Source organism: Apium graveolens, chromosome 7, assembly GCF_009905375.1.
Source record: "Apium graveolens cultivar Ventura chromosome 7, ASM990537v1, whole genome shotgun sequence".
Taxonomy (NCBI): Eukaryota; Viridiplantae; Streptophyta; class Magnoliopsida; order Apiales; family Apiaceae; genus Apium; species Apium graveolens.
This window is the reverse complement of record NC_133653.1, coordinates 8,356,158-8,377,106: the sequence shown is the minus strand read 5'-3', so window position 1 is coordinate 8,377,106 and position 20,949 is coordinate 8,356,158. Positions and strand designations below refer to the sequence as shown.

Here is a 20,949-nt window from a genome sequence, read left to right as displayed (position 1 = left end):
TCATAATCAATCACTCTTACATATTTATGTTCCTAAATTATTGTTATAATAATGAAGACGACTCGTTTAAAGAAGTTCATACAAGAAGAAACTTAAAATTTAGATGTGAAATTGATATAAAACAAAAAAATTTAACTTAATATATGTTCATATTAAATGAGCTTTTCATTCTGTGAATTAGTTTATTCAAGTCTACATAGACTGATATTACAATTTCATGATCTTTGCAATGCAAGAAGAGGAAAATTTTATACGCTCATGATCACTACTTAAATCCGAGCTTCTGAAATCGAACTAGGAATTTGGAATGGTAAAGTCCCGGACTGTGTCAATGAACCCGAGCTACCAGGATGGGTACATTCCCGTCCTGGTATCTTATTATCAGCAGACATAAATTTAGAAAATTCCTAACAAACAAATTCGGCGCATTCAATTTCAACTGGTTTCTTGATTTTGTTACGGAATCTCCATTTTCACTTGAAACTGTCATTTTCTCTGGTAGAGCCTAGTTGATATAATGTTTCATTGATCAAGAAACTTTGTACAGAGCTCCAGTCATGTCCAGATTCAATAAATCTTTTAAAATTATTCGAATAGAATTGTTTCGAAACCAAATAAACCATGCATTGTGCAGTTGGCATAAATTAATACAGGAGTATGTTGCTTGCCAAATGCAGGTGACACTGTAAATATGTTGCTTTTTCTTGTTAGTAAATCATTCAAAAGAAACCAGCACCAAGAAAATTATTCAAAAGAAACAAAAAGAGACATCATGAATTTATTATTTAAATTGTACACAGTTTTTTAGTTTGCTTATAAATACTGGACCTTGCTTCCTTTCTTTTCATGCATTCATCAACTAAATAAATTATCTAAAATAGTCTTATTTGAGTATTGAAGTTGAGTGGTTGCAATGGAGTTCAATGTCTTTCATTTCCTTGCAATTCTTTCTGTAAGTTATATTTATTTCCTGTTCTCTTGGAGTACATTCTTTATGTAAGATAGATTCTTTACTCTGTTCTTTTTTTAGGGTTTAATTTGTGTTTCTTTATGAGTATATTGCAGGTAGCATTTGTGGCAAGCCATGCAGCTCAATCTTCTGCAGATTACTGGAGATCAGTTTTGCCCAACACTCCCATGCCTAAATCTATTAGTCAACTTCTTCAATCTCCTGGTTAGTAAGCTCCTCGATTTTATATATTAAAAACGCGGACTTATGAGTTAGTCCTACTATAAGTTAGTCCATTATGTTAAGGTCTTTTTCTGACTTATAAGTCGGGCAACATAAGTGACAACAGATTTTGACTTATAAGTCGAGAAAACAAAAGATTGACTCTAAAGCTTCTTGATTCACTTCTACACCTTATCATAACCTTACAATTTTCATTGACATGAAAAACTATAAACAAATGTTTTTAAAAAGGTTGTAATGTTGGAAAATGTTGATATGCAGAATGGATGGATGACAAAAGCACAGCTGTTGACGTGGGAGAGGGCAATGTAGGTGTCAACACAGGCAATAGTGATGGCACAGGGACTAATGTAGCAGTCGGAAAAGGTTCAGGCGTCGGAGTCGTTGCAGGAGCACCTGGAGAAAAGACTGATGTTGGTGTTGGCAAAGGTGGTGTAATAGTCAGGTCAGACAACAAAGGGAAGCCGGTTTATGTTGGAGTCACACCAGGCCCTGACCCATTCGTCTACAAATATGCTGCCTCTGCAGCTCAGCTGCATGATAATCCCAATGTAGCTTTGTTTTTCTTAGAAAAAGATTTACACCAAGGAACAAACATGAATCTACATTTTACCAGGCACGCGAGTCCAACAACTTTCTTGCCTCGAAAAGTTGCTGAGTCCATTCCATTCTTGTCGAATAAACTACCAGAAATACTTCACAAATTCTCTGTGAAACAGAACACTTTGGAATCTGAAACAATAAAGAACACACTCAGTGAATGCGAGGCGCCAAGCATTGAAGGCGAAGAGAAGTACTGTGCAACATCACTAGAGAATATGATCGATTTCTCGACTTCTAAATTGGGGGAAAAAGTGAATGCAGTGTCAACAGTTGTTGAAAAAGAAAGTAAAATGCAGAGTTATAGAATTGTTGGATTAAAAAAACTGGGGAAAAAAGCTGTGATCTGTCACAAGCAAAAGTATCCATATGCTGTGTTTTATTGCCATAAGACTAACAATGTCAAGGCATACACAGTTTCCCTTGTTGGAAATGATGGAACCAAAGCGAAAGCAGCAGCTATTTGTCACACCGATACTTCCTCATGGAACCCGAAACATTTGGCGTTTCAGGTGCTCAATGTTAAGCCTGGAAGTGTTCCTGTTTGCCATTTTCTTCCCGAGGATCATGTCGTTTGGGTTCCATATTAAGTATTACTGCTGGATTTTGTTATGTGTAGTGTGTAATAAGCTTTTCTTTCGAATGTTTGACAATCTTGAAGGAATAATGAGCCAGGCTTGGCTGCCTGCTGCTGCTTATAATCTTAAGAATGTTTCTGCACATTTTTATGTATAAGAATTGTACTTGCTAAAAAGGCATTCATGACTCATTCATGGCCCTGTTATTGAACTAAGATTTTTACTTGCCTGCCAGTAACGTTATATTATAATGAATTACTACAAGAAGTACTTGCGTCTGTCCATTATAAGTTTGTGGGAGCCTTTGGAAGTCATTAAAAGAGCCATCAAATGTTGGTGATATATTGTTTTCATGTCTTTTACAAAAGTTCGGGTTTCTTACAGATGATTGTTGCAGCATATTTTATCGCGTTTATTATCAACAGACGATTGTTGCAGCATATTTTATCGCACTTAATGTCAACAGATAATTGTTGCAGCATATTTTATCGCGTTTATTATAAACAGATTATTGTTGTAGGATATCTTATCACGCTTATTATCAACATATAATTTTTGCAGTATATCTTATCACGCTTATTATCCACGATAAAGAGTACCACCTATTATCAATGATAGATGAGTATGCTCTAACAATCATCGAACCCTTCTAAACGCAACATATCTTATTGCGTTTATTATAAACAGATGATTGTTGCAGCATATCTTATCGCGTTTATTATTAACAGATAATTGTTGCAGCATAACTTATCGCGTTTATTATCAACGATAGAGAGTACCACCTATTATCAATGATAGACGAGTATGCTCTAACAATCATCGAACCCTTTCAAACGTCATATATTGTGTTTACATGTAGATATAATCAAACTGAGCTACCCTTCTTTATACTACACATGAACCCTCAAGTTCAACAGTCAACAACTTAACATTCTTAAATTCCAGTAGTTGTTTCACGTACCCCTTACTAGGCACCTGCAACTGCTTCACATTCTTAAATTATTGATTTCTTTTCAACGGAGTTCACACTCTTTCTTTCTTTTCTGCAGGTCTGATAACACTTTTGTAAATTATAGGAACTCATTCTACCTTAGATTAACGATTTCTTCACAGTGTTTCTGCAGGTTCATTAACGTTTTCTCCTAAGCAATCATTTTTAGTATTAAGATCTTCTATTTTCTAATTATACGAGAGTTATCCTTTCAAGAACAACATTATAGAAGTATTAACGTTACATATACTGATACGCCTTGTATTAATCAGTTTTGCCAGATTCTCCTATGCCTACAGTCATCACTCAAATTCCAAAACAAACTCAAGGTATATAACAGTACTGTTAAGGATCAACACTTATACCTCGTGTTGAGTAAACAGCTCATCTAAAACTTTAACGTGTTAGAGGAAGGCCCAATAGCCTATACCTCGTGTTTAGTAATGAGCTCATCTAAAACTTTAAGGTGTTAGAGGAATGTCCAATAGGATCATATATTTAACACCTCCACCATTACGAACCTCTGCTACTCAGGTACTTCAGAACCTATGCACTGTCAATCCTAGACCCCTATACCGGCCCTGATCAGAATCCAGATAAATTTAATTAATATAAATATCCATGACCTAAAATTTACTTCAAATAAAGGAGATCATGAACATTAAAACACACACAAAAGGAGATCATATAAGTAGATCATATAAGTAATTGCTTTCTTCAGATATAATGTTTGAAAAACGATACATAATCACCTCATAAATAACTGAAGATCATAAAAAACAAGTACTAATTGATTGATTGATTCTGGTAACAAAAACATCTCAAACTAAGCACTACATCGGATTCCCACGAGTATCGCGATGAAAACAGTGTACGAATAACTAGCTAAACATGATTTCCAAGCCCCCAAGAAAACCCAGACCAGCTGCAACTCCACCCCCAAAGCATAAATACTTCTCTGCACGAGTAGAAGTCGGTTCTGTACTCCAAAATTGCTCCTTAAAATCATCGAAAATCGTGTTCCTGCTAGAATTCCCGCAACAACAACACTTATTATTAGAATTCGAGGACGCCGAAAAAGATCTGTTCACGCTGTGTTTAACATTAACAGCATTAGAAGTAACAGTGTGCTTGTTCCTGCGAAACTGCATGGCTAGATTTTTTAAGGCTTCTTTTGTTTCTGATTTGGTTGCGTTCTTGCAAATACGAAACACATTGTAGTGATTCATTGTTTGATTTTCTTCTGTGTTTGCGAGAAACTAAAAAATTATACGTCGATTAGGGTTGATTTAATGTGTTGTGTTTCTTGGAGAGCAAGTCACAAAAATTTATCGGAAAACCTTTATTGTGTTAATTTGTGATCTCGGAGAAACCTATATGGATTGTGTTGATGTGGGCTTGAAATTTGTTTTAGTTGGGTCCAAGGTTCGGCCTGTGAGGCACTTGGGCTCGAAATACATATGGTTGTGACAGGCCCATGGAGTCAAATCGAACCGCAGTAGGATATATTAAAAATCTTTAATGAAAGATGTGATTGCTCAGCGCCCAATAAATTTATATTTCTATGTTACTTTTCAATTTTCATCTACTTATTTTTCTATTTATTTAGTCTATTATATTACTGCGACATTTAGTCTATTATATTACTGCGATTGAGGTACAGTAGAACCTCGATAAAAAAATATTCGATAAATGATAATCTCATCAAATTAATATTTTTTTTGGTCCCAACATAATAAAGATAATGTATTTTTTATTTCGATAAATGAATAATCTCGATTAATAAATAAAATATATTTTGATTCTCACGATATTTATTTATCGAGATTTAACTGTAAATTAAAAAAAGCATATTATATATTTTTCGATTAGCTTCACAACTAATATATCGTGTTAACGGGAATTAAACTTTTTTAACTCATATAAATCCTAATAGTGTTGGGTTAGTATTTTAGGGTGTGAAACCTATTATATTGTCAACTAGAACTGCAAACGAATAGAGCCGAGCCGAGCCGAGTTCTATTCGAACGGATCCCGAATTTTGTTCACGAAAGGCTTTTCAGCTGAATTTCCATTTCATTGTTGTGCCTAGATATGTAATTATGGGGTGTGTATTTAAGTGTGTGGACGTGTGGTCATGCATTTAAATTTAAACAGATTCTTACACTGTAGAAGTGACTCATAACTACCTTAGCAGCTTCAATAAATTGCCTGGGGGGTACACTTAAACATGCACTCTGATTTTACACGTTCACTAATCCACTTATAAATACAACACTTCACTCCCTCGCCTTCTCATACAATCACCAACTAGCTATATATTACACTCCATCTTGAATCTTAGATTTTTAATGGAGTTCATCTTCTTCCATTTCTGTGCACTTCTTAACGTAAGTTCCGGTTCCTCGCCATTTGCTTGAACTACATTATTAAGTAAATTATTTTTCAGATACGGATATAGTCATCTTCGAGTACCGCAAACGTTATCGATTAACAAATTTTATGTTGCAGGTAGCATTTGTGGCAAGTCATGCAGCTGTTTCTTCTGAAGATTACTGGAAATCAGTTTTGCCAGACACTCCCATGCCTAAATCCATTAGCCAACTTCTTCCATCTCCCGGTACATCATACGGTATTCGATCTGTTGAATAGTATAAGATCTTGTTGTGGATTTTCTCTGATATATTAAGGTTTTAGATGGACTTGTTACTTAACATGATAATCAAATGATAAACTTTATTTAGCTAACCAAATCCCAAAAAAACATAAGCGAATGATTCTAAAAATGAATAGATTGTGATGAGATTCAGTAATCTTGGACAAGCAGGATGGATTGATGACAAAAGCACTTCTGGCCTCAGAATCAGTACGGGACAGGCCGCGAAAAGAACAAACGTCAATGTTGGCAAAGGGGGCATAGTATTCGATTCAGATCACGAAGGAAAGCCAGTTTATGTTGGAGTCCAGAACATCTATGGTTATGCTGCCTCTGAAGTTCAGCTTCATGACAATCCCTATGCAGCCCTGTTTTTCTTAGAAAAAGATGTGCTCCCAGGAAAAGATATATTTCTACATTTCACTAAGTCTAAGAGTCCAACTACTTTCTTGCCTCGCAATGTTGCTGATTCCATTCCATTCTCATCCAACAAACTACCCGAAATATTAAGCAGATTCTCCGTGAAACAGAACACACTGGAATCCGAGACAATGAAGAACACAATCGATGAATGTGAAGCACCAGGAGTCAAAGGCGGAGAAAAGGAAAAGTATTGTGCAACGTCATTAGAGAATATGATCGATTTCACCACTTCTAAATTGGGTAAAAAGGTCAATGCAGCGTCAACAGAATTCGAGAAAGAAAGTGAAGTGCAGAAGTATAGAATTGTTGGATTAAAAGTACTCGGACAAAAAGCTGTTATCTGTCACAAGACAAACTATGCATATGCTGTGTTTTATTGCCATAATACAAACAATGTTAAGGCCTATTCAGTTTCGCTTGTTGGAAATGATGGAACGAAAGCTAAAGCAGCAGCTATATGTCACACGGATACCTCGTCCTGGAATCCGAAACACATGGCTTTTCATTTGCTCAATGTCAAGCCCGGAAGTTTTTTCTTCCCGAGGATCATGTCATTTGGGTTTCAAACTAAAGTTACTGCTAGATTTCGTAATATTTGGAGTGTCTTAAGCTCTGTTTATTTATAATGAATATGTTGGACAAACTTAGTATTTTAGACTAAGTTGTGAATCATTTTGAGACTCTATATGAGTGAGACACATTATGTGTTAGTGGTGTGTATTTATTGGAACGTATTCCTCTTCGAGGGGATTCCAACGCATATTAACACGCTCAAAATGAGTAAAAGGTGAATGAGAACTGATATTCCAAAGTTTTACCTTTTAATATGAAAAGTGGTTTTGTACCACATCGAAAGTAGCACAAACCTATTCCTTAGTTTTTCTTATAAATACCATGTACCACATCGAAAAGAAAAACAAGTCCTTTCAAGCCTCTCTTTATAAATAGAGTCTTAGGGCACCAGTTTTATTAAGTCAAGAAAATAAGAGTCATCTTTTTCATTCTTGGTCTCTTTAGTCTTAAATTTTTTCAATATTCCGGTGATAGTTCTCGGGCTCAGTTCAAGTTCGCTGAGAGTATATTCGATCAATCGATTATACTAGTATCTCGTTTTATCCTGGGAAGCAGGTCGCTAAACACGGATGGTGCGGGGCGAAACTGCTTTAAGGAGACAATTTTCTGGACTCGAGATTAAATCCAATCTCTGTTTGTTTTCTCAAACCCTTCTCCTAATTTAATTGTTAATTCTTATATGCTTATGTGATTTAAGAATTAGCAATGTTCTTATGAATTAGTTATATATTCAATATATATATATAATAATGTCTTTATCGTACAAGATTGATAACAATCTTAAAGCAGTTTACTTCAATTTTCATACTTTCTTGTGAGTAGACGCAGAAGTCAATTTGATTGTTTAAATTGGATTTATTTATGGGTATATGAGTGGCCATTATTTGCCTCATTAATTAAATTAAATTTAGTGTGTTAATTTCTTTGATCACTTGTTGCCATGTGCTTGAAATTAATATAAATTTGATTTTAAGTGGTGCTTTGTTTAAGCATAACAGGTACGAGGCAAAAGTAAGCACAAAGTTGTTGGATAATTGGTTTCTTATAAGGCTATTGATGATTTAATGGTTATTGATTTATGATCAACTTATATTAAAGTGGACATATTTGGTGACATCTCTCTCTGGTTGATCATTATAAATTGGTAGATTAAACCCAAATTTATAATTCGTCCATGTTTTCGCTATTAATGGATAGCTTATTATGTTTTGTTAACATGGTGATTGATTTCTTAATTCTGAATTGATTTTGGAATTATTAGTACACTGATACAAGAATCGTATATGCTATAGTTTACATGCGTGTTTGCAAGTTCATAACATGATATTGCTATGCAATTAAATGATATGGCTACATAAATGTGACCCTTCATGATGGAACTTGATTATTTGGTGATTAATATTTTTTTAATCATTGTTAAATAATGTGACGAGGTGGGCAGCTGAAGTGAACCAGATTTACAATTGCTCAGGATTCCCCACATTAAAAAAACCTAATGGGCCTGGAGTACAGGTTATGGGTCGGCACATAAATTATATTTTTTTGGTTGGATTTTTCCTCCAGTTAAATAGTAATTTTACGTGTTGGTGTCGGTCTGCTACGGCAGTGACACACGAGCCTATTATAGTGATCCATATGATACTTAATACGGCAAATATTGATATCAGTAGTTATGCTGAATTTCGGAGAGAATCCGAAAAGTTGTTAACCCTAACGCATCAGTTGATCAAGGATCACTGAATGTGGGGTTATTGAAGATTTATGTTCTTCCTTGGGCCTTTTATGGTTGTACCAGTAGGTGAGCCAGAAATGTAGGTTCGTGTGAACCATGTAAATATTTTAGAGAAATTCGGTAATTGAATTTTAAATGATAAGAACCACGGGAAGTTCTTTAAACATGATATTAAAATCTTATAGGTTTTAATGAATGACGTAAAACCTGCTCAGATGAGAGGTAGTGACACGATACGTGTTTACTGTCTGGTTTGATAGTAAAACATTTATCACTCGTACTCGTAGTCGAGTCAATATTGAAGCTAAATAGAGAGATGTGTGCTCTATAAACTCAAGGGTAAATCCAACTTAATACAGATAATTAAGATGGTAGTGAATAAATTTGATGATGAATAATCACCGGGCAAATTCTGTTTGCAACGTGAATATTCATGAGGTCGTTGCACCTTACTCGCATTAAATAAATGGAGTAGATGCAGGCTTGAGTTGCGCTCTGAGAGAGATGCAAAACGATTGTGATCAGCTCAGACTATCACTGAATTTGAGGATATTAGTTACGAAGGGTCAATCGTTCCTTAAACATGATACCACATAAGGAAATAATTAAATTTCCTATTAGTTTTGGAATATTTTCTGACATTCTGTAAAATATTAAAATTGTGGGGGTATCTAAAATAGAAAATTATTGAATTTTCTATGAATAGTGGAATGTAATGAAACATTCTTGAAAATAATTGAAATGTGGGGGTATCTCGAAACTTGATACCAATACCTCTGTTGGTAGCATGAGATCCAAAATCAATTGAGATATTTTGGATGGATACATAGACAATGGTTGAGTCTAATAATATCCGATATATGAATCTAATTTTTGAGATTCGTAAGAATACTATTACAGAGTTTAGGAATGCTTATGCGATAAGCTAGTAGATCCTAGTAGATCTGTAATTAAAAGTCATCTAAATGAACTTACGAGTTATTGGATGAATGTGATGATGAACCTGCAGAGAGCAAAAGACTTGGATAATTACTAGTCCCGAATGTCTTGATAATTTGCTTGAAGGTGAACTCGTAAATTTAATAGAAGCAATGCGCTTCTCGTATAATTTCTTGATAAGTGAATATATCAAGAGAAAATTTGACTATTACTAAGAGTCAATAAATCAAGATTTTCTAGCACGTGTACTAGAAAATGGATTGTGCATGTTCTCTCTATGTCCTTTGTGGGGGAAAGGATGTTAAGAAATAGAGAGAGTGGTTCTGTTTGACAGAATCTTGTTTAAAAAATATATAGATCTTCTTACGAGATAGAAGCATTAGGACCCAAATGAATTTTTAAATTGGGAAAATATATCTGGGTCTGAAGGAAGTATAAGGTCAGACTGATACAAAAATATTACAGTCGAAAGTGATGACCTTATATAATTTATGAAATATTCTCAAGTTTTGAGAATAAGGTTCATTAAGATGATACTAAAATTATCGTATTGTGAAATTTAAAAGTGCATCAATGAACATTGAGATGGTCTTTCTAAATAGATATTTGGAGAAATATCTATTTACGTGAACCCGAGGGTTGCTCTAGATAAAGCAAGAGTAGAAAATCTGTATTTTCGGTGATCATGTTGAGTGAAACAACATTGACACGAAATAATGACATATTAAATTTGATATTGCTATGATAAGTAATGGCTTCAAATAAATGACATGGTTGCCATCTTGAGGACGCTCAAAATTGGTTGCTATGTGAATAAGGATTGCCAGTTTAAGGACGCTTAAACCCGGTAATGATGCAAACTGAAATTGCTGGTTTTTGGGACGCTAAAAGCTGGTAATATCAATAACAAGTGAAGCCTTAAGTAATAACTAGTAAAGTTATTTCATAAATGTGAAATATGTCAATATGAGATGTCAAACTGATTCAAAATCAGAGAATTGACAAGTGTGCATGTGTTATTTACACATGATATGCAAGTCATAATTGATTGCATGTGAGTGATCTGATCATTACGAGAAGTAATGACAAGAGGATCATCTCTGAAAATCTTGATGAGATTGAAAAGTTTTAATTTGAAGATTACAATCTTCGTGACTTTAAAAGTTTTAGATGATACATGTCACATGTTGGTGATGTGAATTTTGAAGAGATCAACGAAGCTAAAGTTGTCATAACTGGAATGGATTTATATTTATCCAAGCGTAGATGAACAAGGATCTCTCAAGAAGGATTGCAAGTCTGTTGTACTTTTTAAAATTGTACAAAATTAGACATAGGCTACACAGTTGGTAAACTGGGTAGATGCACGAGTACAATGAAAATTGGTCACTTGGAAGTGATTGCAATGAGATTTAAGGTGTATGATATGTGCTCGTGAGCTTGGACTGCAATACGAAAGATATCTAATTGTACTATGTGAATATAGTATGTAAATTAGATATTTGACTTTAAGAACTTAAAAGTCATTCGAGAATACATTTCACACTTAGCAGTCGTGTCATGGAAATCCTAAACTTAGCTCGATTCATGATGGAATACGAGTCTGGTGCATAAAATAAATGCAGTTAAAAGGCTGAGTAGCCACTTTGTAAGGATATTCCTAAATGACAAGGAAAATGTGTCTTCAATATGCATATATCGTGTAATCAATATGCAAATTGGGAGATCACATTATTGTGTATGAAATGGTATGTCTCACATCTATGATGAGGACATAATACCATTAAACAACTACTCTCAACGAGAATTATCATGATTGACTATGTAAAGTCAAATGATGTTTGGATCCACTAACCAGATGGTTAAACTGAGCGAATCTGTTTAAGACAAGAGAATCTGGTTAGACCGAGAGATAGTTGTCAAATCATCGAGAGGAATGAGCCTTGCCTATTGCTTAACGGCGTCATGGTGGACACCCAACCTTGCTGACTGGAGATCCCAAGAACTTGGTTCAATGGGACAACTAAATCATGATGACTAAATCACTGTGGGGGTAACCCCTGGCCTATTTCTATGATGATGAAACAGTGAGACCCGTAAGGTATGAGGTTAAGCTTTATGCTTTTAATGATCTTTGACGAATACAAGGATTTCAAGTTTGAATACATAATATTCGGTTGAGTAAACGCGGGTTACTCTATAAGATAAAGATCACCTATGTAAGAGAGAAGTATGGCCGCTTCAAAGGAGAATTGCGAGGCACAATACTTTAGAAACTCTTGCAGAACCAGGACGATGTTCCAGGGCCAAAATGGACATAATCATGAGAACTGAATGAGTCAGGAAAGATATAGTGATGAGTATGTCATCGTTTACACAAACGGTCGAACAGTTCAGGGACATCGCGTCATACTGTCTACCAGTAAAGTCGATATACTTATTCGAGCGAAGGTTCAAGGAGCATTCTCTACCTATCGTATGCTATATCTGACCGCCGGAACTATCACCAAGTCAAGCTCCGCGTCTGTCTGTCTATGTGGTGTCTATGTGGTGCGTGCTACTGGACCATCAATCTCATTTGTGGGGGATTGTTGGACAAACTTAGTATTTTAGACTAAGTTGTGAATCATTTTGAGACTCTATATGAGTGAGACACATTATGTGTTAGTGGTGTGTATTTATTGGAACGTATTCTTCTCTTCGAGGGGATTCCAACGCATATTAACACGCTCAAAATGAGTAAAAGGTGAATGAGAACTGATATTCCAAAGTTTTACCTTTTAATATGAAAAGTGGTTTTGTACCACATCGAAAGTAGCACAAACCTATTTCTTAGTTTTTCTTATAAATACCATGTACCACATCGAAAAGAAAAACAAGTGCTTTCAAGCCTCTCTTTATAAATAGAGTCTTAGGGCACCAGTTTTATTAAGTCAAGAAAATAAGAGTCATCTTTTTCATTCTTGGTCTCTTTAGTCTTAAATTTTTTCAATATTCCGGTGATAGTTCTTGGGCTCAGTTCAAGTTCGCTGAGAGTATATTCGATTTATCGATTATACTAGTATCTCGTTTTATCCTGGGAAGCAGGTCGCTAAACACGGATGGTGCGGGGCGAAACTGCTTTAAGGAGACAGTTTTCTGGACTCGAGATTAAATCCAATCTCTGTTTGTTTTCTCAAACCCTTCTCCTAATTTAATTGTTAATTCTTATATGCTTATGTGATTTAAGAATTAGCAATGTTTTTATGAATTAGTTATATATTCAATATATATATAATAATATCTTTATCGTACAAGATTGATAACAGAATAACGTATGTTGCTATATATGTAACTTACTACTTCTCGGATCTGAATCACAAGAACTCTATCATTTCTCCATTGAAACTTGCCTGATTGAACTTCTAACTTCTCAATGAGCTTATGCTCTGAATAATTTTTAAATTCTGTGTCGTCATATTTTGACTTTGGCATCAAGAGATTCTCGATTTCCACAGTCTCTTTTCCAATGGTCTCCATTTCAGGAAGAACGGTAACTAGCTGAAGGTTTTGATTTTAAGTTTCCTTCAACTGCAGAGCCAGATTACCAATCCGAGAAATCTTGTCTTCCCTTCCAGTTCCTTCTGAAGTTTCATATTCTCGCGATCTTTTTGTTTCATCGCAGCTTAATATTTCAGGCATTTGATTTCCTGTTTCAAATGAGCACATTCTTATTAGTAGTTCGTTTAAAAAAACCAGAAGTATGGTTTATATAACATAAACCATGGAGCAACTAGACAATTCTTTTGTTAAAGATCACCCTGAAAAGTTTGACTGAAATGTATAGCTCAATACTCAATACACATAATTCTATCTACCGTAGAAGAGCAGAAAGATATCGATTACTCGTTTCAGCCAAATTCAAAGGTTAAGAAAATGTGTCAAAATATGTGTGAATAGGGTACCATAGAAGTTAAAACGACCCCATAATGAACAAATGTACTTTGGATTTTTTGTCAAGTTGGTCCTCATATTCAACTCACTTGCGGACTCTAAACAAGCATGTAGCATTCAAATAATTCAATGTGAAGAGGGAAACTTGTGTAGTTTTGTTATTAATAAATCTAAATACTTGCCTGAAACATTATCAGAATATAGTTCTTTGTTTGGTAGTTAGCAAGGTGATCGCGATTGAAAGACTGTAGGATAAGCCTCAAAGAGTTTGAATGATTGTGTTGAAGTGGGGCTGGATATTATCTAGTGGCTGGGTTTAAGCCTTTGAGGTTCAGCCTGTGAGGCATGTCACTGGGGCTCAGACTCGCGGAGCAATAATGCTGGTGACTGTTGTAGTAAAATCAAGTCGACATTCAGATAAACTATCATTACTAGACCAGATACATGAGAGCAGCCGGTTATCTTTTCTGAACACCCTCCAATTTAACTGAAGTTGGTCGACATTGAGATTACCTTTAAGCACGACAATTTTGGAATAAAAACCGAAAACACTATAAGACAATCTTTCTGTAGATAAGTTCAAGCATACCCAACTTGCAGACTTGAAGTAAAATGTCTGCCCATTTGCACATTCTGCACTTGGGATATTATCTGTGGGACTCAGTAATAGCCAATAGCCTTTAAAGGAGTCGCCAGTTTCTGATCCGTTGCTTATAAATACCAGAGTTCACTTTACTTCTTGTCATACACTCAATCAGCAAGAAATTATACACTCTGGTCTCAATGGAGTTCATTCTCTTCCGTTTCTTTGCACTTCTTTCGGTAAGTTTAGCTTCATTGCCATTTTCCGACATTATTTAGGTTCATTTACTTTACACGAAGAGTCATGTTCCACTATAACCTATTTTCCTCTTCTGAGACTCCATTCAGAGGTTTTGAGCAACTGAGACTCAATTCCGACATTTTTTGTTAACTTTTTCTTCGATGTCTATATTTCAGGTAGCATTTATCGTTAGTAATGCAGCTGTATCATCTGAAGATTACTGGAAATCAGTTTTGCCAAACACTCCCATGCCTAAATCCATTAGTGAACTTCTTCCATCTCCAGCTGGTTAGTACAATCCTCGGATTTCTTAATTAATTTGTATTAAAACACGAGATAATAAAATTTTAAAAGTACATTTGTAATTTGTATACTTTTGCAGCTGGTGGTGTCATAGACAAGGTTTCCTGCGACAAACCTTATGGCGACAAAAAATATTGTGCCTTTGCAGCCGGTGTCATAACAGACAGGTATGCACAAAACGCGGATTATGGCAGTGGCAACACGGATTATGGCAGTGGCAACAAAAGATATGATTCCTCTGCATCTAGTAGTAAGATCGATGGAGTCTTCTATTTCTTACAAAAAGATTTACAGCAAGGAACAAACATGAACATACATTTCACCAAGTTCACTACTCCAACACCTTTCATGCCTCGAAACCTTGCTGATTCCATTCCATTCTCGTCCAAAAAACTACCAGAGATTTTAATCAAGTTCTCCGTCAAACAGAACACACTGGCATCCAAAATAATGAAGAGAACGGTTGATGAATGTGAAGCGCCTGCTAACAAAGGCGAAGAAAAGTACTGTGCAACATCGCTAGAGAATATGATCGATTTCACAACTTCAAAACTGGGAAAAAAGGTCAGTGCAGTGTCAACAGATGTTGAAAAAGAAAGTAAACTGCAGAAGTACACAATTCTTGGAATAAAAAAATTGGGAGAAAAAACTGTGGTGTGCCACAAGGAAAACTATGCATATGCCGTGTTTTATTGCCATAACTTAAACAATGTTGAGGCATTTGCAGTTTCACTTGTTGGAAACGATGGATCGAAAACTAGAGCAGCTGTTATTTGTCACTTGAATACGTCGTCTTGGAATCCTAAACATATAGCCTTCCAGGTTCTCCATGTTAAGCCTGGCAGCAGCGTCTCTGTTTGTCATTTCCTTGAAAGGGGTAGTGTTCTCTGGGTTTCATAAGATTCTTGTGTCACCGTGCCCAGGGGCGGATTTAAACTTAGGGGACACGGCCATATTTACATCTTTATATTTTTCAATTTTCGGGGGTAATTTTTAAAATTTTCGTAAAATTTAATGATAAAAAAACGTAAAATCCCGTATCCCTTCCTAAATCCTCCCTAACTGTGGGTTGTGTAATATGTTTTTATGTCTTGGATTTTGCATGTACAATTATGCTTATCTTGTACGGTTTACAGTTGCCTGTAACAATATGAAAGAATGAAAAATCTCTGTTTTAAGTTAGAGAGTAACAAAAATACTATAGTAAAACATTTCATTAAGTTAATGAATGTCATTGCATTGCCATTTCGTTATAAGACGAACATGCATATTTTTTTTTTTTTTTTTGCTAAATTCGAACATGCATATTTATCATGTCTAGCATAGAAAATGTACTTCCGCTTTTATTTATACTAGTTGATAACCCGTCAACATTTTTAAATAATTGCATATTATATTTCTTATTATTGGCTGGATTTGTGTTTTATATAGTATGTAATCGCATATTTTTTTTTAATAAAATATTATTTATGTATGTATAAATTTACATTTGATGTTAAAATAGAATTCAATAGGTATGAATCTAGAAATTACAAAATATCCCTTAAAAAGATGATTTCCCTTATTAATAACAATGTATAAATGATTCAATTTTATTATTTTAATAAAAAATAAAAAAGAATTCTACGAAAAATAGAAATATCTTAATTATTATATGATTTTAACAATCTATATTTTGTTAAAAATCAACATAAAACTCTACATGAAAAATAGAAATCTAGGGTGAAACCAAAATGCGACGTAACCGTACTAAGATGAGATGAAACCAAATACCCTATCAACAAATGATTTAGAATTCTACGAAAATAGAATCGTAATCATATTACGGTTTGAACGATATTATTATTTTCTATAGGTGAAATCAAAGTACAGTTTCTATTATATCCATGTCATATTATTAAAATGGAATCTCGCCAACAAATTAAAAATTTCAAATTAAAATATTCCATTTTAAACGCATGATCTATTTACTTGGTCGTGGTTTATATTTTTCGATAGTTATTTAATTGGGCCAAGTAATTATGAACCCATTTATTTTAAAACATAATAAAATAAGATTCAAACCTATAAAAATAATAAATAAGCATGGCTTATAAAATTCAAAAAATTGGTAAAAATAATACATATAGAATTATAAGTCATATAGAAATCAAAAAGGATAAAAATAATACACTTAAAGTTATAACATGAATCATAAAGGTGAAACCAAAAGGTGGTGTAAATAAGTGAAACCAAAATAACACTTAAAAAGAGGTTTCACTTATCAATAAGGTTATTAATTTTTTCACTTAAATGTTTAATTAATTTTTTAAAGTTAAAATTGAATTGAAATGCCTGGAAACAAACCAAAACACCCTCTCAATTTCAATAAAAAATTCTTTTATGTGGACAACCGTGCTTATTATTTGATCTATATATGATACAAAATTATAGATATCAATTATTTATGTCATAATTCCAATATTCTTCCAATTTTTTTAAATTAAAATATTGATAAATTGTAATTTGTGTGATTATAGAAAATATTAGTAAACTATGATATGTTTGGCATTACCCGTGGCCGTTAAATTGGTACTGCTTTGACTAATGATTTAAATTTAGTTGTTTTTAATAAAACTGTTTGTTAAAATAGCTAATTCATATACATGAGTTAAAAAACTCCTCAAATTAATTTTTTTCAAAATTAATTTTTGAACCAAAAAACTATTTTAAAGTTACCTCCCAAATATTAATATTAGAGAATTAACTTGGTCAAATTTTTAATTTGTTTCAAAAAAAATAATTTGATCCCAGAATCCAACCATCCTCATCGTTATTAACAAGACAACTATCAACACTAAAAACAACTTTCGTTAGTCTTGTCATCTGACATGGTTTGATTTGTTGGTGTCTTTGACATCTTTATTTCGTCCTTAAAAGGTTTTGTTTGTAGTTATTATTTTCGTGTTTCCATCAGAGGTTCATGGATCCTTTGAAGGAGACGGGAGAGAAGTTTGCCAATATCATATTGGAGGAGGAAGATCGGAGAGGGTTATATCTTATGCAGGGAGATACATGATAATTGTTGGATATAGATACGAGATAATGTTTGGTGGGCATGTTTTTAACGAAGTCATCAATAAACTTCCAAGCCATTAAGCATAAGATGGTATCCTTGTGGCGACCCGACATGGGCTTATATGTCAAGGATCTAGGCGGAGGCAAATACCTGTTCCAGTTTTACCATGAACTGGATATTAGACGTGTCTTGGAAGGTAGTATGTGGACATTTGGGAGGTTTCATCTAGTATTGGATAGATTAAGAGAGGGAGAAGATCCACGAGTAATAGAGCTGAATAAAATTGTATTGTGGGTTCAAATCCATGACATGACTACAAGCTTTATGTCAGAGAGGGATGTTGGGAATAACATAGGCACCTCCGTGAAGTCGGATGTGAATAACTTTGTGGGAGTATTGAAGGAATATCTACGAATTAGATTGCGGATACCATTGTCGATACCCTTCAAACGAAGGATGAAGTTAAAAAAGAGTGATAATGTTTGGTGCTGGGCGAATTTCAAGTATGAGGGGGTATCCAGGTTCTTCTTCATATGTGGCATGATCGGGCATGGCGAAAAGTTCTGCGATAGATAGTTTGAAACACCTGAAGAAGGGATTGAAAAACCATATGAAATATAGCCGAGGGCATATCCTCATCATAGATCACATTCAATAGGTTTGAAATGACTTCGTGAGGGAAGAGGTGTAATATCCGGGATATATCGTGTAATTATTTTTGCTATTATATAATTATTATGTGTTCAATATCTATTATGTGAGTTAATTGTTAAAGTGTTATCTGTACTTGGTTATTCAAAAATAATATTAATTGAGTATTTTAATTTTTATATGTCCAAAATAAAATATAGATAATTGTCATATCTTCCTAATTATTTTTATGTTGGTTTATGGATTTATAAGAATCATCTGAAATTTCTAAAATCTTTTTCCGGGTAATTAAAATCTATTTTATAAAAACGGGAACCAACCGACGTCAACCGTTGTTACGTTTTTGGAACCCGAAACTCTTTCGAGAACTCCTTCCTAACCTAATTGTAATATTCCGAGCATTTTCCATGTTTCGACTTTTTCGATCCGGCGTACGGTTTGTCCTGCGCGGGTCCCGGCGCAACATTTTCGATACAATATTCGTTTCGGTAAATCAATAAAACCCGTATTTTCGATAAACGGGAGCTTTTTATTAAACTATCATAATTATCACTTCGTAATACGTGTAACCAGGCGCTGAGACCAAGACCGCAGTACAAATTGTACTGATTTGGATAATTATCCCGAAAACTGATACCGTTTGGATCAGTTTTTACAAATAAACGTACCGTTTTATATCCGGAATGATCCAACGGGATACTAATTTTCCGTAATTATAAATAGCCTTTTACCGTATTTTATTTCGTATCAAAATCAATTGCAGACAGATAATTATAGAATTTTCAGAGAAAAACCCTAATTTCCTAAAACAGTTTTAAGAATCAAACAAGCATTTGGAGGTGTTATTGAATTCGGTTTGGAAAGCTCGAGTAACCAATCTGAAGGTCTTGAAGAGCTCTACCAGATTCTGTAATCCATACACCTGCAAAAATCAAGGTTATTTTTCTAAAAATTTATTTATTTTCGAATTTATTTTATTAAAAATATGAATTTTTGTTCGGATGATTGTTTGTATGATTTGATAATTGCATGTTGTAGAGCTTGTTTTCTTGATTATTTTCATATGTCATACGTCTGATTTGGAGTTCAATAACATGTTCAAATTTGAGTTTGATTTTCGAATTTTAAAATTAGGGTTTATAACCCGTATGAATGTTCTTAATTGAAATTTGGGGGTTTCTTATTCTGTGATAGATTGATGTTGTGTTATAGTGGGTTGTGTTCTCTGTGAAATTTGCAATCTAGTCGTATAAGTTTCATGAACCAACGAGGTCTGTAGAGAATGGAGTTGTGTTTTGAAGTTTTCCGATGTTCGCCGGAAATTGGAAAATTTCACGGCCAAATTCCGGCCAACTCAGGGATTGTTAGGTTGTTTTGATTGCATGGTTGTGTTCCGGGTAACCTGTAGATGTGATCTGGAGGTGTTGGTGGGGTGAGGACGCCGGGAACGTGTTCTCCGGCCATCCCCAACTGTTTTCCGGCGACCCCCTGGAAAATTACAGTTTAGTACCTATAGTTTTGAAAACGATGCAGTTTGGTCCCTGTACTTTCCAGACTTTGCAAAAATTGGATTTCTGTTTTAAAAATATTTAAAAATCATATTTCCTATTTATTTTTATTATAAAAATTCGTTTTTAATTTCTGAAAATTCTAAAAATTATTATTTTAATTCTGAAAATTATTTTTAATTCACAAATAAATCTAAATTAATTAGTTAATTAATTTCAGTTAATTTCTAATTGATTAATTGGTCAATTAATTCGAAAATTAATTGATTAATTGATTTAATTAATTATTAATTGATTTTAATTAATTATTTAATTAGATTTAATTATTTAAAAATGATTTAAAAATTCTGAAAAATAGTTTCGAGCTTTAAAATATTATTCTAAATTATTTCCAAGGCTCGATAATTATTCTAAAATTATTTCGGAGCCAGAATTGGCCAAACGAACCCTGTTTATTAACCCGAAATTGATCCAACGACCCGTTTTAATTCCGAAAAATGTTTTAAAAATCATTTTAAATACCAGAAAGCCTATTTATGACCCGGGACTTCTTTATAAATGATATATCATTGATTACATGATGTATTATATGCTATATGTGACTTGTTAATTGACTATCGGTCTATATATTCTGTGTTTACTTGATTATTGCATAACTTTCAATCCGTTAATCGGATTTGGGTAAAACGAAGGGTAGATAGAAGTATGTGTTGAATAGAATTCCATGAGTAAATTATTGATAGATGCTTATGATATGTGAGCAGAAGAGGCAAGACGTAGGAAAGGGAAACAGATAGTTGAGGAGTAAGACGCTTGTGATTGGAAGCGAGTGCGGTGTAGTAAGCTAATATCAGGCAAGTATTCCGAACTTTCTCGAAATATTGTAATACGTGATAGTCTTGTTGATATTGCAAGTGCTTTGAAGCACTAAAACCTAAACTCTGATTCCAGTTATTGTTCTTGAGCCATGAACCTTATTCTTTCTAGAC

The 20,949-nt window shown here is 34.1% G+C and overlaps 2 protein-coding genes and 1 pseudogene across 2 annotated transcripts; all 3 read left to right on the top strand.

Annotated features, from left to right (window-relative positions):
• Nucleotides 1-793: 793 nt before the first annotated feature.
• Nucleotides 794-2,604, top strand: LOC141671444 (BURP domain protein RD22-like). Its single transcript, XM_074477695.1, has 3 exons — nucleotides 794-952; nucleotides 1,066-1,174; nucleotides 1,454-2,604. The coding sequence occupies exons 1-3, from the start codon at nucleotides 914-916 to the stop codon at nucleotides 2,380-2,382; spliced, it is 1,077 nt and encodes a 358-aa protein (XP_074333796.1). The 5' UTR covers nucleotides 794-913; the 3' UTR covers nucleotides 2,383-2,604.
• Nucleotides 2,605-5,631: 3,027 nt separating this feature from the next.
• LOC141672041 (BURP domain protein RD22-like) lies at nucleotides 5,632-7,112 on the top strand (annotated as a pseudogene).
• Nucleotides 7,113-14,283: 7,171 nt separating this feature from the next.
• On the top strand, nucleotides 14,284-15,925 carry LOC141675019 (BURP domain-containing protein 6-like). Its single transcript, XM_074481727.1, has 3 exons — nucleotides 14,284-14,439; nucleotides 14,617-14,728; nucleotides 14,823-15,925. Exons 1-3 carry the CDS (start codon nucleotides 14,401-14,403, stop codon nucleotides 15,641-15,643), a joined length of 972 nt encoding a protein of 323 aa, XP_074337828.1. The 5' UTR covers nucleotides 14,284-14,400; the 3' UTR covers nucleotides 15,644-15,925.
• Nucleotides 15,926-20,949: the final 5,024 nt, after the last annotated feature.